Genomic DNA, 21,327 nt, shown 5'->3' with positions numbered 1-21,327 from the left:
AATCCCCAATATTCTTCTTGGTTGTCTTCAAACAGTTCAGAACAGTTCAGTGGCTCAGTTTGTTCTTCTCTTGGCAAGCCAAGGTCAAGCTTTGGTATGTGGGTAGTTCTTCCTGCAGAGGGCTGGGAGCTTCTCAGGGAGTGGGGGAGAACTGTAGAAGAGAATAGAAATGTACAGCCAAGGGCAGTGCAGTTTAGAAGTCTTAGGTTGGTTTGTTCAGTCTCTCTTCCTCCCCTTCCCACAGGTATTTGAATTTTTTTGGATCTTGGAGGAACATGGAATTGTGAACTTCAGGCTCTTTTTGGAAATCTGTGAAATCGTGACCAAATATTTCATGTACGTTTTACAGATAAACAGCAGGGAAAGAATTGGAATTTAAATGTTCAAGTTTCTTCCATTTTTAAGCCACAGCAGTATTTTTAATTTTCCTACTGTGAGAGCTCCACCCTCCCAGGTTCTGTATTAACTGTCACACTTTTCTTACACGTTCTAATGAAATGTATTTTCTCAACAGGGCCATGTTGGTACAACAGCAACCAAAAAAATCGATGTCTACCTCCCCCTGCACACGAGCCAGGACAAGCTGCAGCCCATGACGGTGGTGACCATCGCCAACGCCAAAGTGCACGACCTGATCGGCCTCATCTGCTGGCAATACACAAGTGAGGGCCGGGAACCCAAACTGAAGTAATGCTCTTTCCTTACTACACCTTTACCTCCACATTTCTCCTCAACAGCTTTTTTGGTGTAACAAAATGGATTTCCATGTCAATGTTTTGACAGTTAAATCTTGGAGAAAGCACCTTCACATTTACCACTGTTTGCTTTGAGCACCTCCAGCCATTTCTTTTTAATTTAACTGCTGGGTGCTGGTCAGTGATCAACAGGAAACTTTGCATCTGTAAATGAATCATAATTTCCAAACTATGTAAAAATAATACAAACCTTACATGTTTTGTTGTCAGTGAGGCATTTGTTGTTTCATGTTCCATCTACTTTTTGGTGGTGTTCTTAATGGCTAAGATCACAAGATGTCAAATACAATCCAGAACTCCTCTGTAAGTCCCTTTGCTGTGCTGGAGCACTGGTGGTGTTTAGTAAGAGCTGTCCCTTTGTCCTGGCAGGTGACATGAGATGCACAAACAGGTTCTTCAGAGCCACTCACCTGAGCAGCTTTCATTTTAAAACAGTTCTGTAAAATACTTCTGGTTTTGCGGGGTCATAGAACATAAAATAAGAACGTCAAGTAGTTTATTATGGAGTTCTCAGAAGCAGTTGCTGGTGGGATGTCTGTGGTGCAAAGGAGGATGATGGTTCTGTTTGGGGTTTTTTTTGTATGAGACAAATTTCGTGGTTTTGTTGTTCCCAGAATATTGGATTAATGGGGTGGGGTTTTTTTGGTCTTGAATTTTGCAGTTCACTTTCAGCATTTTTCAGGAGCACTTGAGATCTCAGTGGTCTTACCTGCTGCTGTGGCACAGGTGTGAGGGGATAGGGAGGTGCTGGGAGGTCTCTTGGGCTCCCGTTGTCAGGATTTGGTGATTTCTGTTCCATAGATACAGAGCACAAAGGAAAGCAGCCCCTCTTGAAAGCAGTTTCATGGATATTCTTGCTTTGGCTATAGGTTTTCCATTAGCTCTTCTCAACAGACATACGAGATGTTTCTGAGGTTAAACACTTCAGTTTGATTTGCCATTTTTTACACTGGAAAAGAAATATAAAATTATTCACAGATGATGCCACTCAATTTACTGTTATTAATTTCTATTCATTATGTCTCAGGTTCAAAAGAGTGTCCTTTGTGTATGATTAGGTTATTTTTCTAATGAGTAAGACGACATTAATGTCAGTCTTTGGACACACACATTTTTCAGGAGCACAGCACACCTCAGATGGAACATGAGTAGAGTGTTCCACGAACCATCTCTGCCCACAGCAAAAGGAAGCAGTGGGAGGAAATGAATTTCCCTGTCTGCCTTGAAGGATAAGATGTTATGATGTGTCAAAGAGTGATCATGAGCAAGGAGGCTGTCCAATGTAATCAAATTCAGGACAGAAAGAATAAAATAAATAATGGAGGCTTGAGTTCCCCAGAGCACATTAGACACAGCAGCTTTGGGAATCTGGGAACAAATGCTCAGATTAAGGGGCTGGGCCTTGAGATTCCACGAAGTTTGTTTTCTTTTAGGTTCTTAATTATTTCTCCCGTCTCCATCATCTTTCTTCAGCATCGCTGACTGCCAGTCCTGGAGCAAGGATTGATTTAACTGTAAACTAATTCTCATATTTCCAAGTAAGGGAAGAGCTTGTGTGGGGTGCCCATTCTACATTGGCCATTTGTTCCTCATTCACTCAGGCAAGAGTATAAAAAGACAAAATGGGGATCACTGTGACACTTCACTGAGATACATACAGAGAATGCCTGAGATGTGTATACAAGGCATGTAGAGTGACAACTGTACCTACTGGTGACACTGTGTGAGAGTAATGAGGAGGTTGTAGAATTTGTAATTAAGAAAAACAACCCCTCTGTCTTTAGGAAAAGAATATATTACTGCCTAATTCTTTTTCCTAAAAGGTAGATGTAAGAGTCTGAAGTCAGTGAGTACTAGTTGACAGCTTTGAGAACATTCTGTATTCAATTAGGCTGCCTTTTTATTATAATTGTATTATATTTGTCTCTATTCAGTTTCTTGATAGGAGGAACCACTGACAGTGTTACCAACCCTGTCCCTGGCCTCTTCCACATGAACTTGGGTTGTAACCCAGTGGAACATTCTCTTGCCAGCCCCTGACAGATGTGCTGGAATGATTCTGCCTGCAAAAAATAAAATCCTGTTCTAGGAAGAAATTAATCATGAGATGCACAATTCAAATACAATTGCTATTTTTAGAAGTGAGGAATGTTTTTGCATCTCTCAGTTCTTATGCTCAACTTGTTCATTCCTGACTTGGATCTCATCCTGATGAAGGTTCAAGGGGCAGAAGTTTTACCCATTGAACTTTTTTGTGGCTGTATCTTTGTTAATGTTCAGGAGCCCAGTCCATCACTGAAGACATTTGTGACCCCTTTATTTTGTGGGATTAAACTGGCAATGTGTATTTTCAGTGTCATTGGTGGGAGAAGAGTTGGTGTCACCAGCACCTTTTTTGGCCCTTGGGTCATTTTGAGACTGCTCTGAGTGTGTTCTGCTGCCCCGTGTCTGTGTGTTCCTCCAGCTTTAATGAGAATTATGCAAATGCATCAAATCTCAAATGAAAATGCTAACTTTATTTATCCAGAGCTGTGAGTGCCCACCAGGCTTTGCAGAAAACAGCTCTGTCAAAGGAATTGGTTGGAGAACCAGCAGGGCAAGGCACAGGGCACAGCTGTGGGAAGATGGGCATTGGATGACTGGTCAGACTGGAAATCTCAGTGTGAGGGGACTTGGTTGAGTTACACTGAACTGGGTACATGAGCATGCATGTCTTGGTGTGTATTCCCACAGCACAGGAAGGACGTGGAGCTGCTGAGGAGAGTCCAGAGCAGGCCGTGGAGAGGCTCCAAGGGGGCACTGCTGTGGGCACAGTCTGAGAGCTGGCACTGTTGGAGCACCTTCCAGGATCTAAAGGGGCTCCAAGAGAGCTGGAGAGGGGCTTTGGACAAGGCTCTGGAGGAACAGGGCAAGGGGGAATGGATTCCCACTGCCAGAGGGCAGGGTTAGATGGGATATTGGGAAGAAATCCTTCCCTGTGAGGGTGGGCAGACCCTGGCACAGGTGCCCAGAGATGCTGTGGCTGCCCCATCCCTGGGAGTGTCCCAGGCCAGGTTGGACAGGGCTTGGAGCAGCCTGGGATGGTGAGAGGTGTCCCTGCCCATGGCAGGGGTTGGCACTGGATGAGCTTTAAGTTCCCTCCCAGCTCCAACTGTGCTATGAGTCTATGAGTCACAGAACTCTAACCAGAGTAAGAGAAGGATCTGAAAATCATGCCAGGCATTTCTCATTAGAGAGCAGAGTCTGATGTATCTGAGTTATCATGGCCTTTTTGTTTGGCTTGTTCCTGCAAGCCTGGCCACAGTGCAGACACACAGCCCTGGGCTGTGGCTTCAAGCCCAGTGCTTCCCAGTTCTCTCCCAGCACTGCATTTTACCCATTTCCCCAAAACTTCCTTTATCACTTTTGAAGATAAAAATTAATTCTTCATCTATGTACCAGGTTTTCACAACAGTCCAGAGACTCAGGAAAGTTTATTCAGCAGTATTGTAGAATTTTCAAAATTCAGAGTAACAAACGTTGCTAAATTACCTTTTTGTTAGCAAATTTGCAGCTTAGATTAACAGCAATGCATCATTATTCCCTGTTTTCCATAATAAATGTCTTAGTCATGACAAGGTGTCTATAGATCACCTGGACTAAGCACTCTCAATAAAGCACAGTTGCAACCAAAGGTTTGTGAATTAATTGAGAAAATTGCAAATCAGGTAGTCAGTGAAATAATTCATTGTCACATCCAATCAATAAACTTTGTAAATCAACTCATTTAATTCAAAAAATGATCTATATAGATCAAGCAACCAATTAAACAATTAGCATACACTTTACAATTAATTAATTTAAGCATCAATCATGCAATTAAAACTCCAAATTTAAACTGCAGAGTTTAGAAATGCACTGCCACATGCACCTCCAGCTCTACTGTGTGGCTGGGGAAGGGTCTGAGTGCTGGCAGCTTTACAGTCAGAAAGAATATTTATTTTTAGGCCAATAATTTAAATTGAAATAACAGTTGAAATAGATTTCAATGTTAGGAAATTATGATTAATACCTGTTTCATAGGTACAGATAGTTGTTTCTGTGTGGGCTTTCATCTGTGTGAAGCAAGAGGCTCAGCTCTTTATTTCCTGCATGCTGTATCTGTTACAACTTTCTATGTTTATAAGTTCTGCTTGTTGGTATCTATTAATTTTTAACTGCCATTAGTGACGGAATTTCTTAGATACATAGAAAAGGTAACTTTTCTGCTAATCATCACTACTATGTTGGAGAGCTTCTTTCCTTTTCCCATAGTTCATTACCCTGTTTACCTGCCTGAGAGCACTCTCTGCTTTTCCAGCCTACAACAGTAAACTTTGACAATTGTTTGATCTGTGAAAATTCAGACACTCCTTGTTTGCCTTTACTTCTGAAATCTAGTCATCATGTAAATAAATAAATTTTAACAAATGGAGAAATGTGACATCCAGCTTTATAAAGTCATGAAACTTTTATGACTTTAGAGTATTTTAATCACTGTCAGGTTTTGCTTGTATGTGCAGTTAATGATGAAGACTGACTGCTTTGCTCCGAGTTTGGGGGTTTCCTATCACCACATGGTTATGGCAGCAAGACGTATTGGGTCATTTGGGGACATTTCCATAGGTGTCAGCAGTGGCTTTGCAGGGTGTGTCTTCTGTGCAGTGCACCTGCCTGCAGAGTTTGGTGACAGTGGAGGGGCTGCCCCGGGCTGTGTCCGCACTGACGCCGCTCTGTGTGTTCCAGTGACAACGTCAATGCCTACTGCCTGCACATCGCCGAGGACGACGGGGAGGTCGACACGGATTTTCCACCCCTGGATTCCAACGAGCCCATTCACAAGTTTGGCTTCAGCACTCTGGCACTGGTGGAGAAGTACTCGTCCCCTGGCCTGGCAGCCAAACAGTCGCTCTTTGTGCGCATGTGAGTACAGCTGGGACCGCCCTGCAGTGACCCTGGGGCTGGGCCACCTCCCAGGCTCGTGTCTTCTCTGCTTTCCTCAGCTGAGTTTATCAAAATTCAGGGGCCACGTGTGTTGGTGGGGCTCTGCAGGTGATGCCCAGCTCCACAAGTGATGCCCCTCTCTGCAGGTGATGCCCCTCTCTACAGTGATGCCCCACTCTGCAGGTGATGCCCCTCTCTGCAGGTGATGCCCCTCTCTGCAGGTGATGCCCCTCTCTGCAGGTGATGCCCCTCTCTGCAGTGATGCCCCTCTCTGCAGGTGATGCCCCTCTCTGCAGGTGATGCCCCTCTCTGCAGGTGATGCCCCACTCTGCAGTGATGCCCCACTCTGCAGTGATGCCCCTCTCTGGGCTCTGTTACCAGGCAGGTAGAAAATCAAATGCTGCTGGAACAACTCAGGTGAGCCCATTGTAGTGAATCTAAAACAGCAGAGAAGAAAATCAGCCCCTCTGCATGTGATCAGTGGAGAACATTGAGCTGTTGCACTCCCACTAGTAAATATTTGGAGTCTGCACAATATCTGAGATCATAATCTTCACTTTGCTCCAGCCATGCTGCTTATTTTTGAAAAATCTATTCTGAATAATAAATGAAATAATGTCTATAAAATCAGAGAGCATTTAGGCTGGAAAAGATGTGACAGCTTCAGAGAGTTTAAATTATGAAGTCATTCACATCCGACATCCAGAACTCTTTTCAACAGGCATTAGGAACTGATCTTGCAAGGGACTTTTTAATTATTTTGGAAAAGTGTATTGAATTTTAGCAGGAAAAAAAGGTGTATTCATGGTGTTTGGTTTTTCACACATGAAACTTCAAAACCTTCTTTCAACGCCTAATAGGCAAAATAGTAAATTTGTATTTTCAGACTAATTAGTGGATTGAAAAACAAGTTATTTTAGAAACAAATAGTTGCAGAGTGGCTTAATAACATTGCAGTTGTTGAGGAAAGAAAGGAGCAGTAACCAAGCATACCAGTTGGAATAGGACTGCACATTCCTCTTCAGTCCAAGAGAATTTTGATGAGGGAGACCCCAGCCACCCTTGGAACTTGGGCTGTCTGGCTTGTAGCTCAAGAAGAATTTGCTGTATCCTTATCAGTGAAGTAGGGATATGTACTGTGCTTGATCACTTTTATTTTTCTTTACTTGTGACTGAAAAATCTTTTAAACCGTCAGAAGGCCTTAATTACTGTAACAAAATACCAGGAGCATAAGCCACTTCTTACTTGGGAAAAATATTTCATGTTTGGAGCTCTCCAAATGAAAATGCTAATAGAGTTTTCCTGGTTATTGGACATCATTTACATTTCTTAATACTACAGCTGCTTCCAGTTTTGAATAATCAGACATTAAAAAAAATCTGCCCTATTTAATTAGCTTTTATATTCTTTATTGTATACTGTGTTTCTTAGAGATGTTCCAAAGCCTCCGACTGAAAGCCATTGTCAGAAATCCCGTGTGAATCCCAAAGCCACATTCACTTTGTTCCACTGCACTGGGGCATTGGGAAACACAATATTCTGGCCACAGTATTTACAAAGAAGTTTTTGAAGGTTGGGACAGTGGGCTGTGCTGGACTGATGCAGGGATGAGGAAGAGGATGCAGGGAGGAAGCTCAGCAGAAACACTGCAAGGTTTGTTTCAGGCTGGGGGGTCACTGTCACCCACCTGAGCCAGACAACTGGCACCTCTGCCCATGGAATTGCAGAATATCCAGTTCTCTCCACCTGACTGAGGAATTTATCTGAAGGAGGGAATTCCCCCTTCACCTGCATGCATTTCCCTTGAGTCAATGCTGTTGCCATGAATTCTGTTAATTTTATGATGCCATGCTTGTTTATCTCCAAGATTATCCTTCATTTTTTATATCCCCACTAAAATACCAGCAGGTATAGAGAAAATTCTGTTCAAATTCCATGCCTTCAGAAAGGCTCATGGGTGTTTGTTGCAGGCAAAGCAGATAAGAGGTCTGTGTCCAAATTGTTGCTGATTTTCATCTGGGAGAAGTTCCCCTCCTTTCCCAACCACCTCCCTCCCAGTGCCTGTAGTTGGTGCATGGACTGGGATTAGTGTTCCAATGCAGTGAGCAGGTGTGGGCTCAGGATTTGGGGGCTGGCTCAGGAGGTGGAACCATTCCTGTGTGTACCCAGAGCCCCCATGGGATCCCTGCCTGGCCAGCAGTGCTCTGGCTCAGCTTGGAGCAGGGTTAAAGTCCCACTGCAGGGCCCAGAAAAGAAATGCAAAATCTTTTGGTTTACCATTATTTGTGCTGTTGGGAGGAGCTTTCTTCTAACTTGAAGGGTGCTGCTGAGGAGAAATAGGACAACTGCATCATGTTGTTCTGAAGAGGTTGGTTTGGTTGTTCCTGTGTCCACATGTTAAGCTGAAATTGCTTGTGCTTCCTGTGTAAATAGTGAGGTTGAAATTGGGATTTTTAATGGGTCCCCTAGAATAGAGAATTACTTGTTCATCTCTTGATCAAAACGTGGTTGCCTCTGGAAGTCTGGATGTGCATACCCTCTTATTTTGGTAGGGATTTATTGTAATTTCTGTGTCTTCTTCCTCCCTTCTCCCCCTACCTCGTGCATGTAATTGTGGGTTTGTATTTTGCATCTCTTTTTTCCTTCTCATGCTGAAGTATTTCAGCTGTTGCCATGTCAGCCTTGTGACTTGCAGTGTTTTTTAATATTGAATCACTGTTGAAAAATGTTGATGGCTGTGAGAAGCTCCGTGCTGCAGCCACATTTCATCTCCCATCTCCCCGTCCTGTGTGTTGGATGTACATTCAGAGGCTGTGCAGTTGCTGAGCTGACAGGGGTGGAACCCTGCCAGGGACCCCGTTTCAGCAGGACATGTTTGAGCAGAAACAGTTTGCAGAACTTTATACACTTCAGCTCCTGCCAAGGCAAACTCTGAGCCACTTGAGTTAGTTATAAATACCCAGAGGCAGTGTCTGGAAGTAGCCCACAGTGCAGTTTATATTCAGGGCTGGATGTGAATGTCTTTGTGGCTGTACAGAGTAGTAAATAATTGAGTTTGATTAGGGAGAGGGACCTCATTATCCCCCCACCTGTGCCCAGCTGGTAGGGGAGGGCCGAAATGAAGCCATTAGCTGTCGCTCTTACTGGCATCTCAAAGAGCTCAAATACATCTGTGTCTTATTTTCTTTTCTGGCACAATCAGTCGAGCAAGCTAAGCAGGCATGACCGAATTTGGCAAGTTCCAAGGACTCTGGCAAAGTTACACAAGGAGAAGACGAGGGCAGTCATTCTGGCTGCTCACTGCCCATTAGTCTAGCGAGTTATGTTGTTGGAAGGTGGCTGTGGTGGAGAGCAGAGCTTTGTGCTCTGTCAGACGCGGCACTCGCACGCAGCCCGCGCTGGTGGTGAGGGTTCCTCAGGAGGAGGCAAACCAAGCACCACAACCATGGAAATACTGACTTCTTGAGATGCTGAGATCATACCTGAAAGGCTCAAAATGAATCTGTACCATCATTAGGGCTTTTTCCCTTGGAAATTTTATTATTGCAACTTGACATACTCAGTCTAATGGTGTTTTGAGAAGCTGTAGCTCAGCTGCCAGTTGGCACATAGAGGAAATTTGGCATGCAGTTCCTCTGCTCTGTAGCACTTTTTTTGTGTTTTGATATTATGCTTAAATTGCTTTGACTATTATATACAAAGTTTCAAAGCAGTACCCCTGCCATACCCAATAGTTTAAGGTTGGAAACCTTTTTAAAATGCTTGCCTCATGCATTTACAAATTCAGTTAAAAGCTCTGAAATGTGTTTTTTCTTGGATTCCAGAAGCACTTCCCAAAAAGGCTGTTCCCAGTTTGTACATGGGGGTGGGTAATCTACAAAGTAACTTGTAGACTATTCATAGAAATGCAAATTTAAGGCAGTTAATGTAGTTAAGAAGGTGGCACCCAGGAGAGGGAGAGGCAGGACCCCAAGAAGGGGATCAAGTGACTTGTTAGAGATCTAAGGACAGTTATAGTGGTGTCAAAATACAGCCTGTTAAACTTAGGACTGCACAGAACTATCCAAGACCAACCTGAGATGCACAAAATCAGACCATTTAGACTCAGAATAAAAACTGTGTCTGGCATTAGTTATTCTGGTTCCTGTCACTGTGCACTTTATCTTAAAAATTACCTGGCTTAAGCTAAGTCTATTGCGTCAGCTGGGATTTTTAGTCTTAACTCTGACTTTGTGCTGATCAAATGGAAATCATTATTAGTCACTCCCAGGCACTTCCAGCCATGCCAGCTGGTTTTGCAGTGAGCTTTAAGTGCTATAAATTCCACTTCTGGAAAATAAATTCCACTTCTGCATTTAAAAAACCCCACAACCAGCCAACAATTCTAAAAATGGCTCCAGATTGTAAAGGAGCTTTGGAGAAGTTCGTTTCTCATCCAGAACAGAAGCCCTTTGTCCTTCCAGTGTTGGTTGTTTTATTTTGTGGCACAAATGGAGCCCGTGGAGGGTTCCCCTGCCCTCAGCGCCGTGCCCGGCAGTGCCCGGCGTCGGCTCCTGCCGCTGCCTCCCCTTCCCTGTGCCGAACCTTGCCACCCTGGCTCCGGCACACGGGCTGTAAAGGAAGATGGAAAGCCAAGTTACCGCAGAATGATCACTATCATTAACATTCACGGGTGGTTCACTTATCATTCCTGACTGCACAGACATGGCAGCCGTTATGAAACGTCCACAGGTGTAGCACGATGATACATATTACATTGTGCCACAATGGATTTATGTATTCTGTAACAAAAGAAAAGTGTAATGAAAAAATACAGAAGGTAATCCTTTATTCCTCCGCTGCACAATTTATCAGTAATGCCTGTGGATGATAAGTGCCAGGGATTTCCTTTGCTTGATTTAACCTTGTCACCCAGGTATGTTTTTGCAAAATGACAGAAAATACAAGCTAAGGAATTTCTTTGGCTTTCAATTTGCCAGCAGCACTTTTAATTGATTGACCAGCATCTGCTTGTCTGTCCCGTTTTCAGTGTGTTGTTTTAAAATAAAGGTATCACACCTTAGCAGAGTGAGTTAAACAGGTTGTTTGTAATCACAATTAAGGATATGCTGAGATTGAGCTGAGTGAGGACAGTCCATGCCCATGGTCAGTGCAGAGCACTGGGGAGTGGTGAGCTGAGGAGGGTGCACCTTTCTCCAGCAGAGCCTCCTGTGCTGGGTCACACAGTGGAGGGTTGTGGTGGATCAATGGTGTTCCCAATGACCTGGTGCAGAATGTGGCTCCAGGACACCCTGATGGTGCATCCAGCAACAGGACAAGGAGTAGTGGTCATAAACTGAGCCACAAGAACTTCCACCACAACATGAGGAAGAATTTCTTTCCATAAGAGTGGCAGAGCACTGGAATAGCTGCCCGGGAAGGGTGTGGAGTCTCCCTCTCTGAAGACTTTCAAAACCCACCTGTGTCACCTGCTCAGGTGACCCTGCCTTGGCAGAGGTGTTGGACTGGATGATCTCCAGAGGTCCCTTCCAACCCCAGCTATTCTGGGATTCTGTGGCGCTTCTTCTTTGAGCACAGGAAACGTACTGTGACACACTGGCCTGCCCCAGGATGACGGCAGGAGCTCTTTGGTCTGGGCTGAAATCCACCCTTGGCTCAAATGTGTGGGTTTGCTGAGTGCTGAAATGTTGTATTGATGATCCTTTGCTGCACTGTGAGAGGGAAACCAGCTCTGGGTGAGCCAGGATGGGGGAATGGAGAGCTGAGAAGCTGAACCGGGACGTTTTCGGGCCCTCTGGCTCTGCTCCAGAGCAAATAGCCAAGAGTTTACAAAAGGGGGTGTGCTCTGCCTTTCACTGCTCCTGCCAAGGGTTCACTTACGGATCGCACACTAAATATAGTAAAACACAGAGGGTTTCTTCTTTTGCTTTGATCAGTAAAATAAACTTTTAAAGATTGTTCTGGGATGAGATCCAGCTTCAGAGGCAAAGAATGGCCATGGCTGAGGCAGGGGTTAGGAATGGAGTGTCAGGAAAATCAGTCTGACAGTTCTCAGGCCAGCTGCTCCATGGAAAGAATCGGCCGAGCCGGGATGGCCGGAACACGAGCACATCACAGCAACCCGTGCTCTTTAGCAGCTGAAGTGTCAGGAACTGAGAGACAATCTGCCATTTTCGGGATGTTCCCAATCCATGAGTGGCCTGAGCTGGGTCTGTGTGCCACTGGCTGCTCCCTGCCTGGCAGGCAGCCAGGCTGCCCCAGGGCAGAGGCTGCAGCCCCTGATCTGTTTGGGGCAAAAAATGAATTTTTAGTAAGGAGACAATTGGGACTCCAATTGTTTTAGCCATAGCAGGTTTTGGAAGACTGCCCTTGCTGTTTCTTGTTTCCCTGCTGCATTTTAATTTATTTTCCTGTATTTTGCTTGGAATTCTCTGGAAACTTCCTGTCAGTATTGCAGAATATTGTATGAATTACCTGGAGGCACCAAGTGTTGGGATGGCCCCATCCAGGCTGCAGGGCTTTTCTTACAGCACAAAGGTAGTTTCCTTTTTGTAATTATAATTGTAGAAGAGGTTTTTCACTTTAAAAAATCCCCTGTATCTCACTCAGCAGGTCAGTTAGGACAGGAGCTGTGAGGCCTCTGGGGAGTGAGGTACCAGCCATGGCACTGCTGGGCCAAGGATGGGTGTTGTGTGGGGCTCATGCACGTCCCGGGGCTCCTCAGCAGCTTCAGGGGAGATTTACCCCTCGGTGAAGGGCTCGGGAAGGTCTCTGCTCTGTGTCAGTCGGAGTCCCTGTGCCCTGGGGCTGTTCCAGGACAGCGGTGTCACCGCCACTGCAGACATGGGGACACTCCCTCCTCCTGTGGAGCAGCAGGCTCAGTTCTGCGCCTGCTTTACTGAACACATGGCAGGAAAAGTAAATGCATGAAAAGGCTGGCAGTATTTGGTTTGAAGACGAGTAAGATAGAGTTATAAATAATAAATGGTCTGGAGAACATAAATTTGGGGCTTTTAGGCAGTTTCATTTTGCCAGGAACAAAGGGAATTGAAAATGAAATTCAGATGAGACCAACGCACAGCTGGGGAGAGGGAATCGACATCTTACACCAGGGAGGTGGGGGACAGCTCTGTGGGGCTCAGGGCTGGGCTGGGCTGGTGGCCTCAGGAGCAGGAGTGGCTGCAGGACACGAGCCCAGGCAGGGGGTTCCTGGCCTCTGTCACGCTGCAGTCAGTGTGTGCTGAGGGCTCAGAGATGCTGTTTGTCCATCCCAGCTGTGCCACGGTGTGGGCTGGGGATGCCACATCTGATGTGACCCGAGCTCCAACCTCTAGTCCCAGCATTTGTGTCTCAAAGTGACATATAGTAATATGGGCTTGTTTTTCAGGATATACTTGTGTTGCTTGGATTGCTTTTGACTGCCAGTTGCTTTTAAAAATATTCCAGCTGTGATGTTTATATAGAGCTCTACTCCCTGATTAAAATTCCTGGTTGCAAGATAAAAAGCTCCTCCTCCTGCCCAAATAGCTTTGCAAACCAGTTTTTTCTGTGCAGAGCAATCTCTCCAGTGGGAGCTTTCAGCTCTCGGGTTTGCCTGGAACTGTCTGCAGTGACATCTACTGACACGAGCCGAGACTGACTGCGAGGGCTAAGGGGCAAAATTTACTGATATGCTCATCCAGTGTCTCTTCTATGATGTTGTCATCTTCTCTGATTGTCCAGAGGTGCCCTCCCAGTGTTTGGCAGCAGCACCCCCAATAGCCATCCCCATGCTCTTTGCAGTCCTTCCCCGTGTGTGGCCTCCTGTGGGTGATGGCCAGGACAAGGACCCGCTGCCATGGACCTTTCTGGGAGATTTTGTGCCATTGTGTTCATAAAAATGTGTCCAAAGAAAGCCCCTTACTTAGTTTAAAATAATGCATTGAAATAATACCTCGATAGTGCTGCAAAGCTGCTGTCACCTCACTGGGGGTTGTTGTGCCACTTCCTCCTAATGGTTTGTTACATGGATGAAAATGCCACTACAAACTGCTTCTCTGTTCTGTGCTGTAGAACAGTCCACAGACACTTAGTGAGGGCTGAGGAACCCCCAGCGACACTGGCTCGTTTTTCTCTTCAAATGCTGAACACAAAGTGATCAAAAACAACAGTAAATTAGGAAAATCCATGCACCCCTTGAATCTCAATCCACTTCCTCTGGTTTTGTCTCTGCCTTGCTAAGGCAGTTTGCTGTTTCTCCTTCTGCCTTCCCCTTGCCGCCCAGCTTCGTTAACCGTGTGCCTAACGAGTGCTTTGCTTGAAGCTAACGATGACTGCGGGAGCTGCCGGTGATGATTGTTTTGTAAACCTGCATGTGCATCTGTCTTGCAGAAATGCTGCTCATGGATTCTCACTTATTCAGGTGGACAGTATGAAGGTCACCATGAAGGATATCTTACAAAAGGCCTTAAAGAGAAGGAAGGGATCACAGAGAGGCTCAGGTGGGTTATTTATCGTATTTTCTAGAGGGCAAGGTGTTTTCTCCAGGAGCATATTTTATATCTCTTTTTAACTGTTATGAACACCATGCAGGTTTGGGGGCTCTGTGTCCCAGCCCCACTCACAGGGGTTTTGTGCACAGGTTTGTGTTCTCCACGCTAGCACAAAGCTGACAGTGCAGGAGCTGCATAATGTTTGCTGCAGAGCAGTATATCCATTCCTGCAAATATTTATTTATGGTAACAAAGCCATTTGCATTCAAGTCCAGCTCATGGTAATTTGGGATGATGGGTGGAAGTACGGTGAGTCCAGCCCGTGGTAGAGTTTGTAAATATACTTTTAATTTATGTAAGAAAATGATGCTTGGTATGATTTTAAATAATTCCAAGGATTCGCCGTTACTTGTGCAGAAAAAGAAAAATTTACTTTCTGCAGTGTTGTCAAAGTAGTGCTGTTATAGTTAAGGCATATCAAGATTTAAAAACAGAAAATGTACAGTGCTTGCAATTCTGTTTTAGAGCAATGCTTTTCCAGTGGGTAGATGTGCATTCACATACATGTTAGTGTATATATTTCAAAAGTATAAGGCTGAGAGATCTTTCCAGCAACAAGAAATAATTACTGAGAGAAATTGCACTGAGTCTTGTCACGCAACAAAGGAACTTTAATATAAACCCATCTATATAGAAGGGAAGGATAAGGATCTTGTCTTTGTAAATGAATGAAACCTCCTTATATACCCTCAGTTTTAACTATGGGAAAAGAAAATAAACCCTGTTCTCTTTAGAAAAAGTAGTTCAGTGCAGTTTTTAAACGTGTGTATAATCTGTCATGAATTTAATTAGCTATCTTCAGATGAGAGCTGAAGTTTTAATAAAAGTTAGAAGAGATAACACAGTGAAGGACACGGATGAGCTGTCTCAAGGCCATATTCCAAGGGAACGATAAGAGCTGTAAAAAATGGCAGAGAAGAGCAATTGAATGGAGCAATGAAAATCTGATTCTCGTAAAAAAAGAGGGGGGGGTTGGCGAGGAGCGGCGCTGGTGGGGGCGCAGAGCAGCCCCGCCAGGCTGCAGCAATTTGGAGCAGGGCCAGCTGCCATCGCTCACCCCGGCGGCGGCGCCGCGGCCAGATGTGCCAGCGGCACGGCCCGGCCCTTGCCAGCTGACTGCGCCGTGTGATAACCAGCTCTCTGGATGCCCATCACTGGCCGCAGAGATAGAATTAAATGATGATGATCTTCCCACAAGTTGGGAGAGGAAACAATGCATATAAATCTTGATTTCATCTCAGCGTGAGAAGTCTTTATCCATCATCACTCATAATGAACAAGTCGTTAGCGGCGATGAATGGTGTTGGGTTTTTTCAAACACCTCTTTTGTTCACTTTTTGGGTGACTTTTATTTATTTCCTGGGGTCAGATTTCCCTTCCCTGAAGGGAGGTTGCTAAAGGATTCACTTAGCTCAGTCTTTAAACTGCTTTCTCCCCTCGTGTAACAGATGTTTTACTCTTTGTCGGTTTGAAATTTCTGCTTTGGTTTTGTTACTTTTGCTCAGTGGTTTAGGGAAGGAACGGAGCTGGCATTTGTTCTTTCAGCTAACACAGTCATTGCTGTGCCTTGGCCCTCCTGCTCAGGGCCCTTTGCAGGAGCAGGGCATATAGGCATGTGTGTGTCACCAGGGGGAGGTTAATTATATAAGAAATCATTTAAATTTACTTCTTATAAATTGTCCATGTGACATCTCACCTCTCTGAAATATGACCTGCACCCCTGCTGGGGATATAACCACAGTGGAAGTCACAACTACAAATCTTTTGGTTACTTCCAGGCATATTTACATGGCAACATGTGGCTGGATTTCTTGGAATAGTTGGTGTTTGCAGCTCTTGGTTCCACTCGTGTCCAGCCATGGCCAGAATTCTGACCTGCAGCTGGAAGGTTTGTGCACTGGGGTCACTGGGAGCACAATGCTCACTCTGAGAAGGCTCCTGCTAAAATTCCCAAATTACTGAGTTTCATAAATTTAACTGCTGGTGAGCACTTCAAATGTGTTATTGAAATTGTCCTGTAATACTGGCACATGGCTGAAGGGACTCCTTGGATCAGGTATTTGTGTATTAAATAGGTAAATCAGAAATTTTTATTGAAATTACCTTCCTGTATCCAAGACTTCCCTTATTCCTTATGTACTTCCCTCACTCAAAAGTGTGGTTTATCAGGCCTGGGGAGGGCAGAGGGGCTTAGGAGGATCTTGCTATCATCTTTACCTCAGCAGCAATTGCAGCTGTGTGCACAGAGGGCTCCTGCCCACACAGCCCTCTGGATCCAGGCAGGACCCACCTGCCATGGGCTGGGAATGCTGCTGGGCTGAGGGGAGGGAGAGCTCAGGATGCCACCACAGTGCACACAGAGAGACTGGAGCAGGAGAAGATTTTGTCATCATTCTTATCTACCACCAGATTATTTGTAATTGGAGAGGATATGCCTCTCACTTTCACTGGGAGATGCAGGGATAAATGGAATTGCAGATCAGACCATTAGCACAGCACGGGCCTGTGCCAGGGTGGTTCAGGTCATTATTAAGCAGTGGATTAGGATGTCAAAGTTCTGAATAAAAGATAAGGCATAATTTAGGAAAAGCATTTCTCCTCACCCAGCAATGCTTCCTTTAAAGCTGATTGTTCTGATTGTTCAAAAGTCGTTACCTAAAATAGACTGAATGTGTTTATTTTAAGTTTTGGGAATAGTTTAATAAAACTGAAATGCTCATGAGCTTTTCTGCTGGTTTTCAATGGTCCTCCAGACCAGCCTTTCCAGGACAAATGAATTTATCATTACAACTTATTCTGTTTTCAGGTTCTGGTAGAAGCAGTTGCTTTCTGACCTGTTTCACCACTGATTTACAGGGCATTTTTCAAACTGCTCCTAAGCTGGTAGGAAAACGCAAACCTGGGTTGGCTCCTTTGGGTGAGGAGGGATTTGAGGAATTGCTGTTGTACAGTTGGGAAGTGTTTGTTCAGCGTGACCAGGGCTAAAACACCAGCTTAGTTTCCTCTAAATACTGTATTCAGTCAGTGAAGATTATTTGTTGCAGGAAGATACAGGTCAGTAGGAGACAGAAGTGGGGTACAACCTTTGCTTCATAGAAAGGTGCCTGAAAAAATGGAAGCAATATTCTGACTGTACCTAGCTCTATTTAGATAAAATTATTGCAAACCGTTCAAACTATTTCATGTTCCTTGCAATTTTCCTTTCTTAGTGTCTCAAGGCTCTTGACATATGAACTCTGACCATTTTTAAATAATAATTTTTGAGTCAGTCAAGGAGAAACGCAGGTGGTGAAATAGCCTGGATGTGTTGTAGCTGTGAGAGCCCTTCCTAGAGGACAGGGTGGTCCTGAAGCAGGGCCTGGTGACCCAGCCCATCACAGGCAGCCATGGGGGTTTCATGGGAATGCTGGATCATCTCCTGCCATGTGCCCAAATAACCAGCTGGGAGAAGTACATGGGAATGGCTGCAAGTTAGGGAAAATCCTGTAATAACCAGTTAGTGCTGCATACTGGAGAAGATAAATCTGCAGAGGAAATCATTGAGGCAGATGTTTAATTAGTTGGAGCCGGGCTGGATAAATCAGGATAGGAGCTGCCTGTGCAGATATGCTGGTGTGCCTTGCCTTCCTCTGGGCTCGTGTCACTGGCTTTAAAAACAAACTGTTCTTTTTGCTGAGGAAAGAAGCAGCAAGAAAGAGTCATATAACCTCTCGCTTACTGTAATGGATTCCCCTGTGTACACTCATAAAATAGAAAATGTAATTGATGTTTTCTTATGGTAATGAAACTAACAAAGTCGAATACTTTATCATCAATTTGTTTAACCTATTGCATGCTCAGCAGTGTGTATTGCACAGGCATATTTTATGGGATGGCTGGAAATAAAACACTCCTGGTTGTGGGATGAACTCCTAGAGGAGGCTGGTCTAGGATGGACCACTGTGAAGGGGCTCAGGAATCGCTTGAGCAAGAGGGTGTTCTGAGAACAGCCTGAATGGGAGGAAAGGAGCCCAAGGTCGGGATGATGCCACAGCCAGGCTGGGCAGCAGCTGTGGGAAGAACAGCTGAAAGCTCCATCAGTGCTGTGGGGACGTGGCTGGGCATGGCACAGGCCTGGCTGTGCTGAGGTGCTCAGATCATGGCCCTTGGAGAGCCCCAGTGTCCATAGATCATGTAAGGATTGTTTTGTATAATCCTCCGGTGCCTGTGTCTCCTGGAGGGAGTTGCTTTCAGCACTCCAGCAGCCAATGGTGTAAATATAAAATCTCTGCAGTGTGGCAGATCTGCAGAAAGGGACTCACCTGCTGGAGACTGGGAGCATAAGAACTTCCTGTTCTCCCTGAATTTATCAGTGAAAATGTCAGATATGGTGCTGTCTGGATTTGGGGCAGCTGTAATAACCAAGTCCTGAAAAGCTGTTTTAGAAGGTGAGATCTGGATGTTTTAGTACTTGGTCCAATTCTGCTCCCCAGAGATCAGTTACAAGGTTAATATGAACTTCTGGAGCAAGTAGCTGTTGGCGTGGTTAAAGTCCCACCCTTGGGCTTGGCAGAGGAAGTTCTGTAGGTCATACAGATCATGTTGCAGAACTGTGAAACACCATTATCCCTAGAACTTGATTTGCTTTATTGGGAAATTATTTTCCTGCACAATGAGTCTGGTGGTCTTACTTTCACCAATACTCAGGTGTTATACCGTTAACATATAAAGAATGTGGATTGTAAATCCTGCCTTTTGGGAGGGCTCAGTGTTTGTGAGATGAACTGCAGAGCCGAGTGCTCCGATCCCGGGGCTCAGCTGGGGCTGGGCTGGCAGCAGCCCACGGGGTGCAGCAGGCAAGGAGATCTTATCAGGTTTTTTATATCTGCACTAAAGCCTGCATTCAATATTCCCTATAAAATATGTTTGCATGTTCTAAGAACATGAGAAAGATGATGACTTCATCCTTGATACTTCATGTATCTTGATGCCATGGTGATTCTCAAATTGAATATGTGTAGGAACTATATGTGCACTTGGAAGTTATCTCTCTGCCTGCGAGCTGTCTCATTCCTGCTGCTCTTCTACAAACACATTCCCTGGGATGCCAGTTTCCTTCTCCTCCAGAGCAACTGAATGGACTATAAATACTAATGTAAAGAAAATAAGAATGCAGAGAGAATGTGAGCAGAGGCTTTGTTTTCAAACAAATTAAGCATCAATGTCAGTATATAAAAACCAAATGTTCTTAGAAGAGAATGAGAGACAAAACGCTGAAATGTTGGAATAATCCTGCCTGTTCCTGGTCCATGTCAGCCTCTCTTCATCTGAAATTTTGTGTGAGCAGAGAAGCCTCATCTGATTAATCATGTCTCACTTTAAGTAGAAATTCTTTGCAGGGTGAACATGCTACTGATTATTATTTAAAGCTGCCTCCAACTGCAAACATCCTCGAACCAGAAAGGCTCAGTCCTTTTAAGAACAAAATGCTCTACAAGTTTAATTGTTATAAACAAAACCTTCTGCCAACATTGCACAGACGTGACCTGTATTTTCCGTAGGTTAGAGGGAGAGTTATTAGCTTAGTGTTCTGTGAGTTTGGAGAAAGACTAATACTTTTCATATAAATGAAAACAGCTGCTTTGCAATAACATTCAAGTTCCTAACAGCTGTCAGCTAGTGGTTTTTGCATTCTTTAAAATGTGTAAAGTGACCAAAAATAGTCTAAAATAATCTTCCTGGTCTGTTTAAGGGTATTATCCCACTGCCACAGGAAGCTGGATAATAAGGAAAGAGAAAGATTCAAGGAACAGGAATAGCACATAAAAATATATCTCCATATCATATTTTAGTCTCTAGACCTGAATCAGAGGAATTACAGCTGCCAAGGGCAGGGAAAAGAGCCTGTTCCATCCCCAGGTGCCTGAGAGCACATTCTGTTACATTCCCAGGATTTTCAGTGGTTGATTCTTCCTGTGGTTCAGATTTGTTCACCCAAAGTTTAAGTTATCCCTCAGAAGTTGGAGACTCACAGATGAAGAGTTCTACCTGGGGCTCGTCATCATTCAGGGAGCAGCTGGGGAGGAGAGGTCTGAGTTGTGTTTGAAAATTCCCATTCTGATGTGTCAGTGTCAGCACCACTTTTAATGTCAAATTTCATGACTTAAACTGTTCCCAAAGAGCTTCTGGAGGAGCTGTGGGTCTGAGTGGGCTTTTCCTTCCTCCTCCCATTTTGTTGGAAGGGGAATGGGACAAAAAGAAGTATCTGGAAAGGGAGAAGTGTATTTTGATTGCACATGTATGTATTTATTCATATATTTTAGAAAAGAGAATTAAGAAGATAAGAGAAACTATGTAAGAACACAGCCCTGTGATTAAAGCACTTTTAAAAGATGAACTACACTTAGAATAAACTGTCATTAAATTTTGATCCTGTCATGGAATGATGGTAACTGAGGAGTTTAAATTTAAAAGTAAATATGTTTGAGTAGGCGACGCATATGTTTGCTCTGACTCTTTCCAGGATGGAAGCCCCAGCATCTGTGACAGTGAAAAGCCAATTAATTTGTATTTCCTTGTGTTCACACGCGTGCTTTCCTGCTTAGTGGTAGTTGTGAATTTCTCTGGCTCCAAGCACTCTGTTTTGGATCATTACAGCATCCCTGTGGAGCCTGGTGCCCTGGCTAGGAATGGCTTTACCTGGAAATACTTCAGCAATCCTGGGTTTCCTTGCATTAGGCTGTTTATAACAGCAGGATTTGCATTAAAGAGAAAACCAATATTTGTAGATCCTTGGTCAGATCCCTCTCAAGGTGTTGTCCCAGCACTCTCTGTGCTCTGCCCGTGCTGTGCTGAGTCAGGAGCTGCTGGTTCCTGCAGGTCAGGCCCTCAGTGCCCTGCTCAGCTCCCTGTGCCCTGCTGGGTTTGGCACTGCTGCCAGCCAGGGTGGGGCGTGGGAAGGGACAGGATTGCCCGCAGCTGGTTTCTGCAGGATAATTCCCACAGGAGGATGGATGTGCAGGGCGAGCCCCTCGGCATGGAGAGGTGTGATGGTGCTGCTGGGAATTGTTTCCTTCTGCCTCCAGACTCCAGCTCTGCT

General features: G+C 44.7%; 1 protein-coding gene across 5 annotated transcripts in view; it reads left to right on the top strand.

The window, feature by feature from the left end:
* Window positions 1-21,327, top strand: part of MAPKAP1 (MAPK associated protein 1) — an 88,306-nt gene that overhangs the window by 33,625 nt on the left and 33,354 nt on the right. For all 5 annotated transcript variants that reach the window (XM_071574551.1, XM_071574550.1, XM_071574553.1 and 2 more), the window contains 3 exons: window positions 515-687; window positions 5,520-5,696; window positions 14,089-14,198. In XM_071574551.1, coding sequence (XP_071430652.1) covers window positions 515-687; window positions 5,520-5,696; window positions 14,089-14,198 — 460 coding nt within the window. The remainder of the gene's footprint in view (window positions 1-514; window positions 688-5,519; window positions 5,697-14,088; window positions 14,199-21,327) is intronic.

The sequence above is a fragment of the Pithys albifrons genome, chromosome 20, assembly GCF_047495875.1.
Source record: "Pithys albifrons albifrons isolate INPA30051 chromosome 20, PitAlb_v1, whole genome shotgun sequence".
Taxonomy (NCBI): Eukaryota; Metazoa; Chordata; class Aves; order Passeriformes; family Thamnophilidae; genus Pithys; species Pithys albifrons.
Note: the sequence above shows the minus strand (reverse complement) of the source record. Positions and strands in the feature narration are given on the sequence as shown.